Consider the following 19813-nt stretch of genomic DNA (forward strand, 5'->3'; position numbering starts at 1 on the left):
AAAAGATGCATGAAAATGATCTGTGTAGACTTTAACCCTTAAAGTTTGAGTAAACAGGTTGAAAACGCAGCAAGGTTTACGGGAAAAGTAATCGTCTCTCTTTTCTGCCATAGCCAAATCAAACAAGTTTACCTTTTTTTGATGACTTTTAGACTCTTGTTCTCTCATATGTGATTGTTAACCACATACACATTATCACAAGAAAACCTCATGACTGCATTATCAGTGTATTGAAACAGTTATTGACATCTGCATATCTGTTATGGATGGAATACATATAATAATTTGGTAATTTTTAGATTTAATTCTTAACATTTGCATGTTTTACAATTTTCAATTGTGTTGTTCATTTAATAAAAACCATTGGTGGACATCGACATATCTTAGCCATCTCAGAACATCCTGTGTCTATTTACTGAATTCTCCATGACACAATTATGATCTTTTTCTGTTTTTTACTCAAACACTGATCCAGCCTGCTGTGGGCATGTGTGAATGTGTGTGAATGTGAGCTGGCCATGTTTGGAGAAGTGTCTTCTCCACAGTACCCTCAGCCATATCCAGAGAATCTCCAAGAACAGTGGGACCTGGAAGTGCCTCAAGGCTACCAGATCCAGCTAACATTCAATCACCTGGACATTGAGCCCTCTCCAGACTGTTACTACGATTCTGTCTCGGTTAGTGATGCTTCAACTTAGATTTTCAGTATCATGTGGATATGTTGCACGATTCATACCTCATACTGTGTTTTGGGGGAATGCCTCCAAAGAAAGCCATACTCTATGCATTGTGAATTAGGATTGAAAATGTCATGATGTGAATGACTACTGTCACTTTGGCTTTCGTAAGTAATTTATCTAGCAGGACATATAGTTTGTAATACTTCAGCACATGTGGTTCATTTATGTTCAGGTTGTGTCTGATGAGAAGGTTCTGGGGAAGTTCTGTGGTCAGAATTCCACAGACAGGTTTCACCCAGGTGAAAAGCCTATCTTGGCTCCCGGTAACCGTCTCCAGCTGCTTTTTCTAACGGACGACTCAAATCATGAGTCACACTTGGGATTCAATGCATTCTACCAGGCTGTTGGTGAGTTATATACACGTTTCAAGAATATTACAAACAATTTAGTGTTGTGTACATAATATGTTTTCCCCTTAAACATGTTCTATCAGGATGTAGAACATTCTGCTTTTAGATTTTTAATTCATTCAACAGTTCGGTCCTTGAATTTGATTATATAATTTATTATTATGGAAAAAAGAACTACAGGGCTTCCATTTTTATTATTGATACATTGCACCAGTTTCACAGGAAGTGAAAATGTTGTTGTTTTAAACACATGGGATGGAACAATCATTTCATGAGTTTAATTCACTACTTCTGATGGCAACCTATAGCTACTGTCTGCAATTGCATCAATACACCAGTAGGTGCAAACAAGTGTCTTTTTAACGGTTTCAATAAAGACAGGGCATTGGATCCACAAAACAGTCAGAAAGTACATCCAGGCAGAGAACAAAATAATCCAAAAACAGGAAAATCCAGAAACTGAAACGACTCACACGAAACATCCAACAAAGGACAACCAGACAAAAAACATGAGAAACACTTGGTATACACTCAAGGGGAGATTGGCAAACAAGACACACCTGGGAACAATCAGGAACTAATCAACAAGAAAAACTACAAAGGACTACAAAACATGGCACAGAACAGGAAATAACATAAAAGTCCACACAAGACATGGGGAACACAAGACAGGAATCAGTCTTTATGAGCGAGTCAATGAATAATACGCTCAACTGATTTGTTCAAAAACACTGATTCATTCAGTAACAAAACACTACTATGGTGTGTTGCTCGGGGACTGTGGCTTCATTTTGGAACTATTAACGCAACAAAAAAAAGACAGTAACTGGCAATAATGTGTCTAAAATATAAGTTGCTGAATATTTATTTCTTGTTTATTGAACTGTTGTATAAAAGCAGTATGCTGAATAATGAGCACTGTTGCCAGTGTTGTGTGGTGTTATTTAATTACATTTGCTACAAGTTTAGTGCTGTATTAACACCATAACCTTTTGTATACATCTTGTAATGCTTGATATCCTTATATACTTGTTCCCTTAGACATAGATGAGTGTTCATCTTCCAGTGTGGTAAAAGATGCACCATGTTCACAGATATGCCTCAACACTCTTGGCTCCTACCTGTGTGCATGTCACCATGGTTACACACTAAGGCCTGACCAGCGCACCTGTGCCTGTGAGTGTGTTCATTAAAAACAACCCAGGCGTCATCTTTACATTTTCAGCATGCTGTTTATTGATTATGGAAGTCGTTGATTGTTTTTTATAAGGCGTTTATTTATTTATTTGAAATCCTACGCATTTTTTTCAGTCATGATTTTAAATTGTTTATTTCTAATTTCTGATCTATTTACAATTTGAATATAGCTTTCTGCATTTAATCATTGTATTTTAATGTATAGTCATCAACATAATAACATAAAACAATTCAGTCATATGATTAATGTAATATATAAAAACAATATAAAAACAAAGGTTATCATTGTTAACCTAAATAAATAAATAAATAAATAAATAAATAATAATTATTTGAAATAAAGCTGAAACAAAATATAATGTAAATATTAGATAAAAAACTTAAACTAAACGAAAATTATAAATGTTGCCTAAAACTAATATATATATATATATATATATATATATATATATATATATATACACACACACACACAGAGAGAGAGAGAGAGAGAGAGAGAGAGAGAGAGAGGGGGAGATAAAGATAGATAGATACATACATACATAGTAGTAGTATTTACGTAGTATTTAAAAAATATATAAGTTGCTTAAAAAAATTATTAAAAAAATTAAAGGGCACCTATTATGACTCTTTTCACAAGATGTAAAATAAGTCTCTGATGTCCCCAGAGTATGTATGTGAAGTTTTAGCTCAAAATACCCAACATATCATTTTTTACAGCATGTTTAAATTGTAATTTTTTGGGGCTCAGAAAAACGCGCTGTTTTAGTGTGTGCCCTTTAAATGCAAATTAACTGCTGCTGCACGGCACAGGGGGCGGAGCCTCACGAGCTCGCGCTCAGAGTCAGGACAATCTCATCTGATAATATCAGATAGGGGTGTTCGGTTCCGGTTTTTTTGGAGTCGACTCCGACTCCCGACTCCTAATTTTGGAGTCGGTGGAATCGAATCCTCGACTCCATTTACTTTGAATTAAAATAGGGTCAGGATTCAGAAGGTGCGTCTCAATATGCTTCCTCGTTTCCTCACTTCTCGCTCGTATGTCCTACGACCCTGAAACCGATCGAGCTCCGCTCTCATGTAGGACATCTAAATTCTTTAATTCCACCGGGAGGAGGGCGAGGAAGGAGGAGGCTTCCTGAGGAGTCAAGAGCGAGGATACAAATGTTTCCTATACTAAAATGTTTAATCAACTAAACCTTATAAATCCCACCATCTTGTCTAATCTTATTCTAAAAGTGACGTATTTTTGTAAGGGTTGTAGGTGATTTTACTGTCATTTAAATTTGATATATATGGACATTAACTCCTAAATAAACTCCTTATTTGGATTTACATTTCATTAGCTGAATTACGTGTTTTATCTTAATTAAATATTTATCTGGGACTGTACAGGAAAACATATAACTAGCGTTACAGCGTTTACCTCATCCATCTCATCTTGACTGGTGCTTGGCCGTTGAAGACTTGCGAGTTCTGTTCGATGAAACGCTTTCAAGTGTTTCCACATGCACGAAGTTGAATGTTGAATTTTAAACAACGTTTACAAATATCACAACGAACTTTAGTTTTGTCTTCGGTCTGGTTGAAATATTTCCACACGGTTGAGGTCGGGGTTGCCATTATAAGTTAACGTTACTGGATTCAAAAACAGTCATCACTCAACAGTATCACTCAATCAACCACCACTTACCAATTATGGGCATGTCCCACTCTCACCCTGAGGACTGGTACATGATTGGTTCGTAAAACCTACTGCAGTGTTTTGTGCCAATCACAACCAATTGACTGTATTGAACCACATCATGATTGATTGAGCCGCAAAACAGACCCAACAGAAAAAAACTATCTATACATTATTGTTCTTTGTTTTCCTGGCATTACTTATTTTTTCCTCTCATTTCTTTATCTTTTTTGTTTTAATTTCCGTATCTTTACATTCATTATAATCTTTTCGTTATAATGAACTGTTGCTGTGTTGAACTTGAAAAAAACACTCGACACTGGGAGTCGATTCCTGACCTGGAGTTGATTCCGACACTAGGGCTAGTGAGAGTCGAGGAATCGACTCTTTTGGAGTCGACTCCCCATCTCTAATATCAGAACAGAAACTCTCAGTTGCGGTGGTGTTCATTTCGACTCGGAGTCGGACAATAATGCCCACAGAGCCAGAGAATATATGCTGTATGGACATAGAACAGGTATAGTTTAGTTTAATTATGGTTATAACTTATTTGTCATCTGCTTTTATCCACTAATACAAGCCTGCTGTAGCAAAACCCGTCCGAATGATGACCAAAATATACTGACGAGTTCAGTGAAGTTTATTGTTCTTCCGTGTCCAGTCACGTTAGGCCTGTTGCTCCGGAGAGTGTAAGCTTGATCACAAACAGTACAGATCCATCCTCGAGTAACAACGAGAGTAAATGAAGACTGCTATGTTCATTCTTACATCCATCAACAACACACCTCAATCGCTTAGGAGACATTCTTGTCTACAGCTGCTCAAGCGTCGAACAATGGCGGACTCTGTGTCCAGCTCACTCAGGGCGGGTCTAGGCTCAAACTGAAGTGTCACTCAACAGTCGTGGGAGGGGCCTGCTCAATTCTACGTCACATTGCGCTGAATCTGAACAGCTCATTCTGAGACAGTGCTTATGATTTATTGAGACTGTAAAAAAAAACACTGGGTGGATTTTTATCATTCTAGGGTGGTTTTGCTCACACACTGCCAACACACATTTATGTTCAAACACCATGTAAAAGTGAAAAGTGTAAAACTGCCCTTTAAGTGACAAAAGCACATAACAAAAATGTAGGTAAAATTTAAATAAATCAAAAAAGCTAATATTCAAATATTAATACAAACTATTATAGTATATAAATAATACCAAAATAAGTCGGATATAAACCATGGTCTAACTTTACATCCAGCTGAAAAAATAATAAACTAAACTATTAATAAACTAATAAACTAAAGTCTTGTGTCTTCCGGTTTGTATTTCCACTGCATGAAGGTAAGATCTTACTGATTTATGAACGCACCACTCGTTTTAAAAACTTCCCAGTCTTTTGTTGACGTCCACTTCAAACATTACAATGCTCATGATAACTTTTGTCAACTCTACAATAAGTAAATCCTCTTCACCAGCTAATTACTCTTCAACAGCGATGCCATAGAAATATACAGAGCTACCGCAGAAACGGAAGTTCAAAGACAATATTCTAAAGATGGCCGCACGCTTGTTTCTCTGGTGCATAAGATCTATAGCAAGTGGTGTGTGTTTCCCGCCTGTGCTAGTGGACTGTGGAGGTGGGGTGCACAGTGAACAAGAGGGGACCATCCCCAGTCCTGGTTACCATGACCCCACAAGATCTGGACTGTGTCTACAGCATCTCTGTGCAGCCAGGCTTCATTATCACTCTCAACTTTAGCCAGAACTTCCACATAGAGCAGGTCTACAATCAAGGACCAACCTGCCTCTACCACTGGCTGCAAGTATGTTTTGCTATAAACGTCTGTCTATCTTCAGATGAATACATTTTTTAGGTTTATTTCTCATTTTTTCTCAGGTGTCCGTCTTAGGAAAAGATCAGAAGTACTGCGGAGGAAAAAGCCCTGGCGTCCTCGAAACTGGCACTCACTCGGTCCAGCTGGAGTATCACACTGACAGATACGGACAGAGCCAGGGGTGGAGCTTACATTACACCACACAGAGTGAGAGAGAAAAATATGATGGATCTTTATTGACTGTTTTTCCATGTGGATGTCAGAACACTGAGAAATCACTATAAATCTTCAAATATCTCTGCTAATGTTTATTAGTCTGACGTGCTCACATCTCTTTTAAAGGGGTGAAGTGTCCGCAGCCGGGCAGTATCAGCAATGGAAAAGTCACACCAGTTTTTGCCCAGTACTTGTACAGAGACTACATTCATGTGCGCTGTAACCCAGGATGTTCCTCCTAAACAATTATAGTTACGTGACAGTTGATGGACACCATTGACTTCCACAGTAGGAAACAAAATACTATCGAAGTCAATGGGGTCCATCAACTGTTTGGTTACCGACATTCTTCAAAATAGCAGATGAAAGAAATGCATACACATTAGAAACAAATTGAGGGTGATTAAAGAATACAAGAATCTTTTGAGTGAACTATTCCTTTAAACAAACCACAAATTAGGCCTACACCATTGCAGTGCTGCATAAAAACATGTCTGCAGACTTTAAACCTTCCCCATTTTGTAAACAGGCTAAAAAGCAGTGTGAATCATAGGAAAGGTTTGCATCTCTCTCTTTCTCCTGTTTTTTTTGCTGCCCTTGTTGTTTGTAGCACTGCCAAATCAAACAAAGGTTTCTTTTATCATGACTGTTAGACCCTTGCTCTGTCACTAGAGAGGCAATGCAATTGTAGTTGCATAAAAACTACGGAGAAAAAAAAAAAAAAAAAAAAAGCTTTATAATTTTAGTGAAGGTGCTATTAAAAATCTGCATGTCTGGAAAAGTTCTAATAATTTGGTAAGTTCTTTTTTTAAGTTCTAAATCTATGTTCATCCACATTATTATTTTAATCATCAATGGAGAGTAATGTTTTAAACCATCTCAGAACAAGTTTATACAATTGTTTAAAGATGAAACTACTTAAATCTCTTTCTGTATCACTGTCCTACCAAAACACACCTTACATTAGATCCAGCCTGCTGTGGGCATGTGTGAATGTGTGTGAATGTGAGCCGGCCATGTTTGGAGAAGTGTCTTCTCCACAGTACCCTCAGCCGTATCCACCAGATATCTTGGAACAGTGGGACCTGGAAGTGCCGCAGGGGTATCAGATCCAGCTAACGTTCAATCACCTGGACATTGAGCCCTCTCCTAACTGTTACTATGATTCTCTCAAAGTAACTGTTACCTCACTTCAAAATAATAAAATCTAATCGCAGTAATATTTTTTTTTAACTTTAGGCTCATTTGAGATTGCACAATAATTTGAACAACAGTAAGATACAGTTTGGTGCCATTTTAAGTGATTATTTTGCATCCAGGTTGTGTCTGATAAGAAGGTTCTGTGGAAGTTTTGTGGCCAGAATTCCACAGACAGGTTTCACCCTGTTAACAAGCCCATGGTGTCTGCTAACTGTCTCCAGCTCTTTTTTCTATAACTGGTGATTCAAACCCCAAATCACACATGGGATTTAATGCATCCTACCAGGTGATGGTGAGTCATACGCCTAGGGGTCTCCGTGAAACAAAAGTGGCTGTTTATAAAGTTGTGGGTGTTCATAAATCATGCAATGAAAATTATTCCCTTCACCTGACCCGACCCCTCCCCTCCCCTACCCTAAACCCCACCCTAACTGTAACAAATCAGGTAACTTGGACGAAGACGTCTCTCTGTTTATGGCCTCGCCCACTGATCTGGTAACTCCTCCTGCAGAGACCTATACTTCTTCAGGAGTGGAGTGCGTCAACGAACCGAAACTTAGTATAGGCCTATACATGCCTCAGTCACGATAAGAATTAGGATAGGCCTACCTATAGAAAGCTTGAAATGGGAATTTTAAAATATGTAATCCACATGAAACCAATGTGAGGTAGGCTACAGAGGGAATCTGCTCAAACATAGGCTAGATGCTTATAATGTGTATGAGCATTTCCCAATGAGCAAAGGACAAGCCATAAGAGTGAAAATCTCGCTATAGCCTACTTGATGGATTTAAATGTAAAAATTGATTTAAATACAGTATGTTGGTGTCCGTTCCGGAGACGGTGGTGTCCGTGCCGGAGACAGTGGTGTCTATGTCGGAGACTGTGATGTCCGTTCCGAAGATGGTGGTGTCTGTGCCGGAGACAGTGGTGTCTGTGTCGGAGACTTTGGTGTCCGTTCCGGAGACTGTGGTGTCCGTGTCGAGGCGGTGGCGTCCGTGCCGGAGACGGTGGTGTCCTTTTTGGAGACGGTGGTGTCCGTGCCAGAGACATTGGTGTCCATGCCGGAGACTGTGGTGTCCTTTCCGAAGACGGTGATTTCCATGCCGGTGTCCATGCCGGAGACGCTGGTGTCCGTGCCAGAGATGGTGGTGTCTGTATCGCAGACTTAGCAGATAATTTTTTTATGAAAAAATAGAAGTTTGGTGCCCGTTCCAGAGACTGTGGTGTCTGTGCCGGAGATGGTGGTGTCCGTGCCGGACACGTTGGTGTCTGTTCCGGAGACTGTGGTGTCTGTGCCAGAGACGTTGGTGTCCGTGCTGGAGACGGTGGGTGGTGTCCATGCCGGAGACGTTGATGTCCGTGCCGGAGACGGTGGTGTCCGTGACGGAGACGGTGGTGTAGGTGCCAGAGACTTGAATTTTGCTGCAATTTTTTCTCTATAGAGTGTTGATATGGCATCTAGTAAATACACTAAGTTTCCTCATGCTAGCATGTGTGGAAGTATTTAAAACAAGGGTGGTACAACTAGCCCTGCGTTAGGTTGTGCTCCGCTCTCCCCTATCCCTGGGGGTACGTGAGGTGACAGAAGGGGGTACGCGAATAAAATGCGTACAAAACGCGAACATAAGTTTTGCGTTCATTTAATTCTACCCGACCTTAAAATAACATTAAAACTGAGCATGTATTTCAAGCAGGTAAAATGCTGTAAATACATGACATCCGATCAAATCACCTCATCTTTTCCAGTCAAAACTGTCTGCATTCACTCAACAATGCTGCCTTGGCTAATCGCGCTATAGCTTACTGCCGTTCTCGACCACGTAAACTACCTTTGTAAAATTGGGGATTTAGCATTTACTATGAAGAACAAATATAGACACAGACTGTGCATAGAGATCAATTTAAGATTTAAACTCTCTTTGATACAAAAACATATCCTGTGTGAGTTCCTGTGTTTAATGTTGATCACATTCGAATATTCACACGATTGCAAATGTGACATTGATTTTATACAACAGTTCAACAAACGAAAGGTATTAATATTAAGTGATGTTAATTTTAAACACAGTATTGTCAGTATTTTTTTCAACAAAATAATAGCTCCACTAAAGCCACAGCAGAACACAGCAGTGTTTGTGAATGAATCTGCAGCTTTGAACAAATCGTGAGAGTCAATGATTCAGTGATTAATTTACAATTACAGCCACTTGCTTCTTTACTGAATGAATGAAGGACTTGACATAAAGACAGTGACTTGCCGCCACCTAATGGCGGTTTTAATTTAATATTTAAAAGCATCACTACGTTTGTTTTTTTTACCATCACTGCATATTTCTCCATTGAACATTTTTTAATTTTTTATTTAAAGCATTATTTATTTTATAAAGGAATTTGTTAAGGTAAAAAAAATGCACTGGAAAATCGATTTAAGGGGGCAAATATTGCCCCTTACTGAAAAAGGTGTGACTGCAGAGAGGAGGTACACAGAAGGATGTTGGTATGATACTCTAAAAACTTACAAATGGTAGTGCATGCCAGCAACAAGTGTCCCTTGTGAGAGGATTTTTTCAAAGGCTGGAGAAATTATCTGTAAAAAAAAAAGAAAGTAGTAGGCTAAGTCCTTCCACAGCAGAGAAATTAATATTTTTGAATAATTGTTTTTATTAACATTCATTTTTCATGACCAAAATAACATGCACAGTGAGGAGCCTACAGGTTACAAGCTTCACATAGGCCTATTAAAAAAATACAATAATAAAAAAACAACACATTTTTTAAGGGCTCGTTGTCAAGGTTGTTTCAGATCAACACCTGCAAGTGACCACTAGGTGTCACCGTTGAGACGGGTGTCAGATTGTTTCGAAGCCTCGACACAATATGGCACATTTGCTTCTACTGTTTCATTGTTTCACGAAGCATCGATCTGCCCATCACTAACAAAAACCCCAAGGGGGGAAACATGAAAAAAACACAGGAGGAACACACAAGGGCAAATATACGACGACAAACCAGCAGAGGACTGTAAACACAAGGAGACTAAATAGGGAGAGAAAACAAAGAATGTAACGAGGGAGGACAGGTGGGGCAAATGAATCAATAATCAGGTAACAAGTTGGGCGGGGTTAGACAATCCGAAACACATGACAATCCGTACGCTCACACCAAACATGACAAATACATGAGCACATGGCCAGCAAACACAATCACCAGCCATGTGCCCCAACAAAACAAGACATGAACAAGCAGCTAATGAGAACATGTTCAAACAAAACATGACAACATGAAAGCACAGCCAGTGTTAACAAGCTGCCTGCTACACAGCACAAGACAAAACACGACATGAAAGCACATGAAACAAGGCACACAGACAAGACAAAACAGGAGTGTCAGGGCTCTGTCACAAAACCAAGAAATAGACTAGACAGAAGTGACAGAACTTATTTACTATTACAGTTTTAATATTTACTTGATTAATTTGTTTGTCTCTATAATTTTATTTTATTTATAAGGATATCAACATATTTGATATCCTTATTCAAATTTGCCTGATCTATTTGCCAAGTTTTAAGAGTTTTATATCAGCCCACCTAAAGACTCAAAGACACCACTTTAGTGCAATTGGTTTTTAACTTATTGTTCACATAAAAAGGTCCAAACAGCCTGTGTAGTGGGCATTAGGAGAAACCTGTGTGTCCTGAGACTTGTGTGGTGGCGTTTCCTCCTCTTTCTGAGGATTTAGTGTAGCAGCAGATGTCCAAAGTCAGTCCTTATCCCTTTATCCCTGTGGATGGTTGAGAGCTAGAGAGAGACAACAGACGAGGCTTTAGAAAATGCTAAGAAGCTGCGTGAGTTCATGTTTACTGAGAGGATGGAATACTGGTGGAACTTGTTGAATGTTCTCACTTTCTGGGAACTGACTCAGATGCCATTGTGCTATTGCCTGGTGCGACACAAGCTACCGGTTTTATGGATTCTGCCAGTCAGCGGAGATCCAGCGAGGGGCAACATTACGGCAGAGGTTCTTCCTGCTGTTGAACTAGCATTGAGTCATTTGAGCGAGCAGCCGTCTCCTCTAGGCAACTATGAGCTTCAGTTTCACCTCACAGACTTGGAGGTAATACAACATACCCGCTTCTATTTCTCAATTGATTTTGATGGTGGAGCCAAAAGAAGCTCAGAAACTACTAAGAACTCTCAAATGTTAAAGGGATAGTTGACTCAAAAATTACAATTCTGACATCATTAGCTAGGCCTATTGTCGTTCCAAACCAAAACTAACTTTCTATCTAAAAAGTCTATATCTTTTAAATTTATGAATACCTAACAGATATATTTTGGAAAATGTCTTTAGAACAATATCTTCTTTTGTATTTCACAGAAGAAAGGAAGTCTTATAGATTTGGAATTACATGAGGGTGGGTAAATTATGACATCATTTTCATGCTTGGGCAAACTCTTTAAATTCTCTCTGATAGCATTTTTACTGTATCAGTTCATTTAAAAATAAATATAGAAATTATTAATTTCTGCTACAGTTAGAGTTGGGAGTCTGTCTATAAATAATTGTTATTGTCCTGCAAACAGCCTGTGTTGCTGAAGCTAATGCCACTGTTGGATGAACTTTAAAAATGTAAGAAATTACTTGACTTAAATTAAAAGTCTCTCCGTATTTTTATTTTATTTTTATTTTTGCTAATTATCTTTGCTTCTAAGATAAGGTACAGTGAAAATCACACACACTACTAATCTGCCATGATCCTTACCATAGATTAGATGACTGCCATTGCATGTTGTACAATTGTGTTAGCTGGTTAAATCGTAGAAACCAAATACATTACAAACCAAATATGATTATCAGTACATTTTCTGCTGCATTCCCAGCAAAAAAATAAATAAACCTTTCTTGTTATCTAACGACATGTATATACTGATAAAATTGTTGCTTTAATAATGGGATAAGCAAGGTAAAAGACATCCAAATTTGTAAATTGTGTTGTTAAAACCAATTGTACATGGTAATCACATGATACCACTAGCCTTTCCTCTGACCGCTCAGTACTATAAATAAGCCTGGTTCAAATCAAATCAGTGTCTGTATTACACTTGCACTTCTTGCACTTTCTGCTTTTAGTGTGATAACGGCAAAGCACTCAAAGCATTTTTTGACACCATATTCAATGGCCCCAAACCTATCATGATCTTTGGAGGGGTGTGTTCGTCAGTGACGTCTATCCTAGCCCAATCACTGGAGGGTTTCAACCTTGTGCAGGTACTCAATCAATCAATCTGATTATCTGACTGATTATCCCCACTTCCATGGCATTTGTAATGATAAACTAAAATAGGTTACTTGAGAGACGTTGGTGTTTTATTTAAATTTGTCCAATTACTTCTTTGTTTCCCAGCTGTCATTTGAGGTAACAGCACCTTCACTGGCCAACAAAAGAAGATTTCCAAACTTCTTCCGTACTGTGCCATCAGACAGCGCAGTTAATGTGGCTCTGGTGAGGTTTCTCAGGCAGTATGGATGGAGTAGAGTTGGTACATTGACCCAGCGTGAGCAGAAGTTCACAGAGGTAATACTACTTACTAATCTGGGAAAATATGAAACATATGGGGCTTGATAGAAGGTGAACTGAAAACTCGTATTCTCTCGAAAAGGTACAGAGAGACTTAAGCAGGCATCTGGAAGTGGCTAACATCCAGCTAGCAGAGGCAGAGAGCTTCTCTGAAGTCCCCTGCGATTGTGTGAAAAAACTAAAGGTGTGTATTTGCGGGTCTGGTTTCCTCACACACATTTTGTAAATCAACTATGAACTTGTCTCAATACTTATCTTTATTGGGTGCATCACTACACAGTTGCACGAAAGCTAAAAAGAGGTTCTTTTTTATAATACACATCCACAAATCACATTCCATAATGTATATTTATCTGTAGACATTTATAAAGCTTTTTCTTTACAGGACAATGATGTGAGAATAGTGATTGCTCATTTTGATGTGAGCTTAGCTGCCAAAGTCTTCTGCTGTGTAAGTATATCCCAGCCATACATTCTTAAAAAAAGGATTCTTGGCATTGATGGTTCCATGAAGAACCTTTAACATCCATGGAACCTTTCAATCACACAAAAGCTTCTTTATAGTTCAGGGGGCATATTACAGAAACTTTCTATCTTAAGTCTTAAGTTAAGATCTGACAAGTTAATTTAGGATTTTTCACATTCACATCTTAAAATATAAAAAGTTGATTGCTAACAAGTGGCTAAATGAGACTACAGAGGTTGTTGGGGACATTAAACACAACCATGCCGAAAAGGGAAACTCATCTACACATTAGTCCATCAAAATTTAAAGCAAGTAATTAACTGCCAAAGAAAAGAAAGCTTCTTTTAAGAAAAAATAGTCCATTATAATTTCCAATGAATCAGCCTATAGAAACAAGACAAACACTGCAACTGTAAAATTAATACTGCAGTCCTCTGAGGTCATTTTCATTACAATTGATAGGTAAGTTAGAAGCAAGATGGGAAGTTGCGCTTGTATGAAGCGAGAGCAAGATACCAACACAAGCAATGTGTCCTGCAGTACTACAAACCACGCTTTACTCATTACGTGTAATTATGCCCTCTACAACTCAACAGCCCATTTGCAAATGTCATCAGAGACCCATCCCCTGGATTCACTAATGTCATGCAGATGCAGTGTTGCCATGAATGATGCCAAATATTATAAGAAATCTCTGACTGCTGAATTCCACGATTGACCAGTCAGAATTAGATTTATTAGACATAATAAATTGTTTCACAGGTTTATAATCTCAGCATGTATGGCCAAAAGTACCAGTGGATTTTGCCAGACTGGACCCAAGGCAGCTGGTGGACTAACACTGACTCCACTAACTGCACAGCTAAAAACATACTGACTGCCATAGAGGGATCCATCAGTGCAGATATCGAGACTCTTAGCTCCAGACACATCAGAGGGATCTCTGGTAGGGTATGTTTGCATTTAACTGCTATCATCATCTTTGTTTGAGGTAATGAGCAGTTGTTGTAAACAATATGACATTGTTTTATAGGGATTGTTTTGTTTGTTTTCCATATCTATACTGATTCTACTCAAGACACCTCAGGAGTACAAGAAGGAGTATGACGAAAGACGATGGCTGAAGGGTCTGGGTGCAAGCAAGTTTCATGGCTTTGCTTATGATGGTACATGGGTAATTGCCAAAGTTTTAACAAGAGTCATGGAGACTGTGAGGTACAGAGAGAAATACAGCATCCATCGCAACTTTACTGTCACTGACCGAGAAGTGGGACAAATGATTCTGGAGGCCATGGACAAGATCAATTTCTTTGGTGTGACAGTGTGTACAACGTTTCAAAATTCTATCTATCTATCTATCTATCTATCTATCTATCTATCTATCTATCTATCTATCTATCTATCTATCTATCTATCTATCTATCTATCTATCTATCTATCTATCTATCAAAAGTTGCATTTTTATTTTATTGTTATTCAGGGTCATATTATGTTCCAAAAAGGTGAAAGAATGGCCAGTGTGAAGTTTGCACAGTATCAAGGTACAGATCAATTTATTTGAGGCTTCAAAGCTTTCTTCACATTGTCTTTTTATCATTCTTGACAGCAGATTTTTCTTATTCCATAGATGGAAGAGCTGTCGATATTGAAAAATATAGTGCCATTACAGACGACCTAGAGCTCATCAGTCCAATCCGATTTCAAAGTAAGACTATGAAAAAGAAAATATGGAGTTTGATGTTGTGTAAGTTTGTTGATGGAATTTCGGTGATATTATAAATATCTGTCCTGAAATAAAGCACATGCATTTGTCTTCTACAGGGGATAAACCCACAAAGGACCGAACCCATGTATACCCTCAGAGGAAACGCATCAGTATATTACTTTACGGTGTTGTGGCGTTTCTAACTTTCTTAGGAATTTTTACAGCTTGCAGTCTCCTAGTCTTCAGTTTGAAACACTACAATCATTGGTAAGACATGCGTTAGGTTAATGATCATGAATGTGTATTTATCCATTCATTCAACAGCACTAAAAGCATTTCTTTGAAACTATGGCTATACGTCTGTATTCTATTCTTTTGTCTTTCACAGGGCCATTAGCATGTCAACACCTTTTATGAACACTTTAATCATTCTTGGCGCTGTGTTGTCTTATTCCTCCATCTTCTTCATAGGATTGGATGGGTCTTATGTTTCTGATAGAGTATTTGAAGTTTCTTGCTCTGTAAGTCCTCATGCCATCAGAATATTGTTACAGTTGTTTTTTGGTTAGCACTTTTTATGAAGACATAATTAAAAGGCATAATAATGAGATCTGCTGTGGGTTTATATGTGTCTAAATACAAAATATTCTACATAATAATGATCTGTGGCATTATTCACAGGTACAAATATCATGTCTATCTATTGGATGTACAGTATCGTTTGGGGCCATGTTTGTGAAAACTTGGAAAATTCATTCATTCTTCAAAAACCACAGCATGGAAAAAAAGGTAAGAAAACTTTACTGTTTGTGCTTACTATATAAAAAGAATGGCTATATATTGTTTGAAAGGGTTACAATGTGTTCTTCCTGTCAGTCTTTAATTTTTTCTTTTTTTTATAGCTACCCCAGCCCACAAAGGACTATGGGCTAGTTCTCCTGGTTCTGTTGCTTTTGTTGATTGACGTGAGTTTATTAATTTGTCTGCAAATTTTGGATCCTTTGAGGAGAACAGTGAAGGAGTATCGTACAGAGGTGAGCACTAAGCAGAACCTAATTTTCCAAACCTGCCAAGAACATTTGGACATACTAAAAGCCGGCATGAAATGGAAGTTAAGATAGTCTTTTCTTCCCTATTGTGACCTATATCTGAGTGAAACGGCTTCTTGAACAAGAAAAAAATGAAGGGCTGGACTTGATTTCATCCATCGGAAATTTTTATTGGATGTTTGGTTTGCTATTGCTGTGATCTCATTCGAGTGACTGTTTGTCCCGCCAAAAGGTGGAGAAGTTGTTTTGATTAAAGTTATAAAAAATAATGATGTGCACGGATAAATCATTTCTAATAAATATTGCAATATTCCGTAAAATAATATTTCATTGTCACTTTAAAGCAATACAAGTTTTCTCAAAGAAATAGTTCACCCCAAAATGAAAATCTATCATCATTTAATCCAAATCCATATGACGTCTTTCTTTTTTTGGAACACAAAATGGGAAGAGACTTTATCTGTTATCATGTTCTTTTTTGACCTTTAAATTTTCATGCTTATCAGTCTTTTTCTCTTTTTGTTTTAGGCTGACCCTCACGGGCAAGATTTTTTCATTCAGCCCTTTTCAGAGCGATGTGAAAACACAAACATGGGTTTTTGGATGACTGCATTCTGTGTTTATAAGGGGATACTCCTGGTATGAGATTAGATTAAAAACATTTCAAACAGTGATTCCTTAGATAGCAATAATGAAACAGATGACAAAAGAACATGTCTCTGTCTCCTATCCAGCTGAGTACCTGTTTCCTGGCCTGGACCACACGACACATGAACATCCCTGCCATAAATGACAGCAGGGGTATCCGATTCAGTGTCTTTGTGTCAGTCCCAGTGATTCTGATTGGTACATGTGCATCCATGCTGTGGCAGGATCACCCAAATGTGCAGTTCTGCATTGTGACCCTTGTGATCATCACATGCTGCTGCAGCACTCTGTGTATGGTGTTTCTTCCAAAGGTATGAGATACATATTAGCTGCAATTCTTATTTTTAATCATTTATATGATTTTTATTTTATCAATTGTCATTTGTCACATTGTTTTGAACTCCAGCCGATAGTTGATAGCCATATATATTTTACAGATTATCATCATAAGGATGGGTCCTGATCCTGCATTCTTGTCAAGGAGGTTCCACCTCACGCAGTGGCATAGCGAATTACAAAAGGAGAGTGGACAAGACAATGATGTTAGGAACATAGCGTTGGACGACACAGGAGCATCTGACTTTGTGACTGACGTGACGCAGAACATCTCGCTAAGCCTGGACATTCTACAGTCAGAAAACCTAAACCTCAGACGGCACATTAATGAAGTGAGAAGCTTTCAGCATTTACATTTATTTACTTTGCAGATTGCTTTATAACCATGAAGAGAAGGCAAAATCAATGAGTATTAAATGTCAATCCAACCAAACAAACTTGAATAAGTATCCAAAAGAGGTCAAATTAGACAAACCAGGCAAACATCTAATAATAATAAGCAAAATAATTAGAATTACTCAAAGTATTACCTCTGGTGGTCACAGTGACTTACAAGAACTTGCATATAGTGCATTGTTACAGCTTTTCTCCAGAAAGCAATAACACAATCAAGAAGGGATGACAAACCCAGGAGGTTCACAAGTACAACTTAGAGGATGTGTTAGGACATGTTCAGTCAGAAGTTTTGGGATGGATGAAGTGCCTTTAGAATCATTTGTATGTTGTTGTTGTTTTAATTTATTGTGATTTCCTACAGCTGGATGCTGAGCTGGAGGATTTGACCAGGCAACTAAATGAACCGAGTCCTTGCGTTATGGAGAATGTCATCATCAGAAGTTTTGTGCACAAAGCAGGTATAGAAGAATGTATTGAGCAAGCGCACCTGTGTGCAGATGCAGCAAACACAGTCTTTATGGACTGATGGTTTAAAGGGATAGTTCAACCCAAAAGGAAAATTCAGATTTTCTTATCATTTACTCACCCTCAAGTTGTTCCAAACCTGTTTGAATTTCTTCATTCTGCTGAACGCAAAATAACTTTATAACAAAATAACAAAATAACTTTCATAGTATGAAAAAAAAGAATGCTATGGAAGTCAGTGGGGCCCATTAATTGTTTGGTTCAAACATTCTTCAAAATATCTTCTTTTGTGTTCAGCAGAAGAAAGAAATTCATACAGCAACTTTTTACAGAATTTAAATTTTTGGGTGAATTACCGCTTTAAGGCACACAAATGCAGAACACTTTGGTGTACCGTGATTTTTAAAAAGAATTAAGAAGTTATTAACTATTATCTAACAAAAAATTAACGTGCATGAAAAGAAGTTGATTTTAATCACATAAAATATATTTTACTATCTGTATTCACTGTATCATCAAACTTAGGTTATTATTTAAAGATTTTTGTATTTTTGTTCCCATTTTGTGAATTCTTAGGGATTTAACATCATTTAGCGCATTGCTTTGAACTCCAGCTGATAGTTGATACCCAGTGGCTCTGTAAAGGGATTTAATTTCTTTTTATACAATTTTGCCTTTTATGAAAATATCTCAATGTTATTATGTCTTTTTAGTCAAGGAGAAATGTCTGACTCTCCCCGAAAGCTCCAAATGCAACAGGAATCTGCTGGAAGACATCAACTCCCCTGAACAGTGGGTTTCATGTCTCTATCAATCCTTTAAAAGTAAACTGGAATTTGAATGCAATGTTCTGCAATATCCTTAAGTTTTTTTGAAGAAAAACAAAATGTCCTGAAAATTCCAGATCACTTCATTTAATGGATGTGTTGCTTCCACAGCATTCAGCGCAGACTCTCTCTGCAGTTACCCATTCTGCACCTTGCCTACCTGCCCTCAATTGGAGGAGTGGACACCAGTCCTCTAAATAGCCCTTCTGACAGCCCTCAGCATACACTGATGCCGAGGACATATGGAGTGTTGGTGACAGGACTGTGATTACATGTGCTTTCATGAACAGTAGGTTCATATTTTGTACACAGACATGGAGACAAATGCATGCATTGATAATGTAAGCATATTTCAAAATTACTTGTATATATTGTATACATCTACCTGTGATGTAACTCAAATTTAAATGTTAAATATTTTAAAAAGTGGATTATTTTTAAGTTTACAAATAAAGCTGCTACTAAATGACTATTATATTTTAAGAACAGAATAGACATACAGTAATTGGTTCAGAGAAGATATGATGATACAGGCTATTTAAAAGAAAACATAATGATCACATTTAGCAACTGCAGGAAATGTTGTTCCATTTGATTGCTGTTTAGGGAGTAGCCATTGTTTCTACAACTAAAGTTTAAAAAATGTTCCACTAAAAATCAACAAACCAATGTTATGAATAAATATATGAAACCTTAGCTCTTCTCGTGTGTGTATTTCTGCAAACAAAACAACAATAGACATATGTACAAAGATTAAATATCACATTGTAACCTCACATAGCGTAAATATAACATGGTATGCCAAGACGATGGCATCCACTATCGGCCAACTTCTGCCAGTCACGGATAGCAGATACCCTTCCATCGTCCATCTTGGTGCCGTTCTTGCTAATCTCATAACCAAATAGCTTGACAGAAGATTGATGGAAGAGACACTTTTCTGCCTTCAGAAACAGGTGAAATTCATGTAAGCGTTGGAGGAGCGATGTTCAGCTATTGTCCGAAAGTACACCATGATGTCATCGATGTAGACTAGTACAAACCTGTGGAGGTACTCTTGGAGCACCTAGTGCATGAAATCCTGGAATAAGGAGGGGGCGATGACCAGGCCATACAGCATCACGC

General features: G+C 38.0%; 2 protein-coding genes across 6 annotated transcripts; both read left to right on the top strand.

The window, feature by feature from the left end:
• Nucleotides 1-159: 159 nt before the first annotated feature.
• c1r (complement component 1, r subcomponent) lies at nt 160-6097 on the top strand. The gene is given in 7 exon segments (XM_084089680.1): nt 160-288; nt 476-677; nt 913-1087; nt 2132-2266; nt 5589-5646; nt 5648-5786; nt 5861-6097. Coding segments are annotated over 7 exon segments (957 nt in total). The 5' UTR covers nt 160-262; the 3' UTR covers nt 6083-6097.
• A 4848-nt stretch (nt 6098-10945) lies between these two features.
• LOC311067502 (gamma-aminobutyric acid type B receptor subunit 2) lies at nt 10946-19383 on the top strand. 5 transcript variants are annotated; one of them, XM_084089405.1, is made up of 19 exons: nt 10946-11331; nt 12349-12486; nt 12623-12793; nt 12879-12980; nt 13182-13247; nt 14025-14213; nt 14296-14583; nt 14743-14803; nt 14890-14967; nt 15084-15234; nt 15356-15488; nt 15649-15756; nt 15870-16001; nt 16545-16655; nt 16751-16975; nt 17102-17332; nt 17758-17854; nt 18575-18653; nt 18800-19383. In XM_084089405.1, exons 1-19 carry the CDS (start codon nt 11071-11073, stop codon nt 18954-18956), a joined length of 2778 nt encoding a protein of 925 aa, XP_083945531.1. In that variant the 5' UTR covers nt 10946-11070; the 3' UTR covers nt 18957-19383. The 5 variants fall into 5 exon arrangements, with proteins under 5 accessions (XP_083945531.1, XP_083945532.1, XP_083945533.1 ...); XM_084089406.1 differs by having other exon boundaries at nt 14341-14583; XM_084089407.1 differs by having other exon boundaries at nt 14350-14583.
• Nucleotides 19384-19813: the final 430 nt, after the last annotated feature.

Source organism: Abramis brama (genome assembly GCF_963993115.1).
Source record: "Abramis brama genome assembly, chromosome: 17".
Taxonomy (NCBI): Eukaryota; Metazoa; Chordata; class Actinopteri; order Cypriniformes; family Leuciscidae; genus Abramis; species Abramis brama.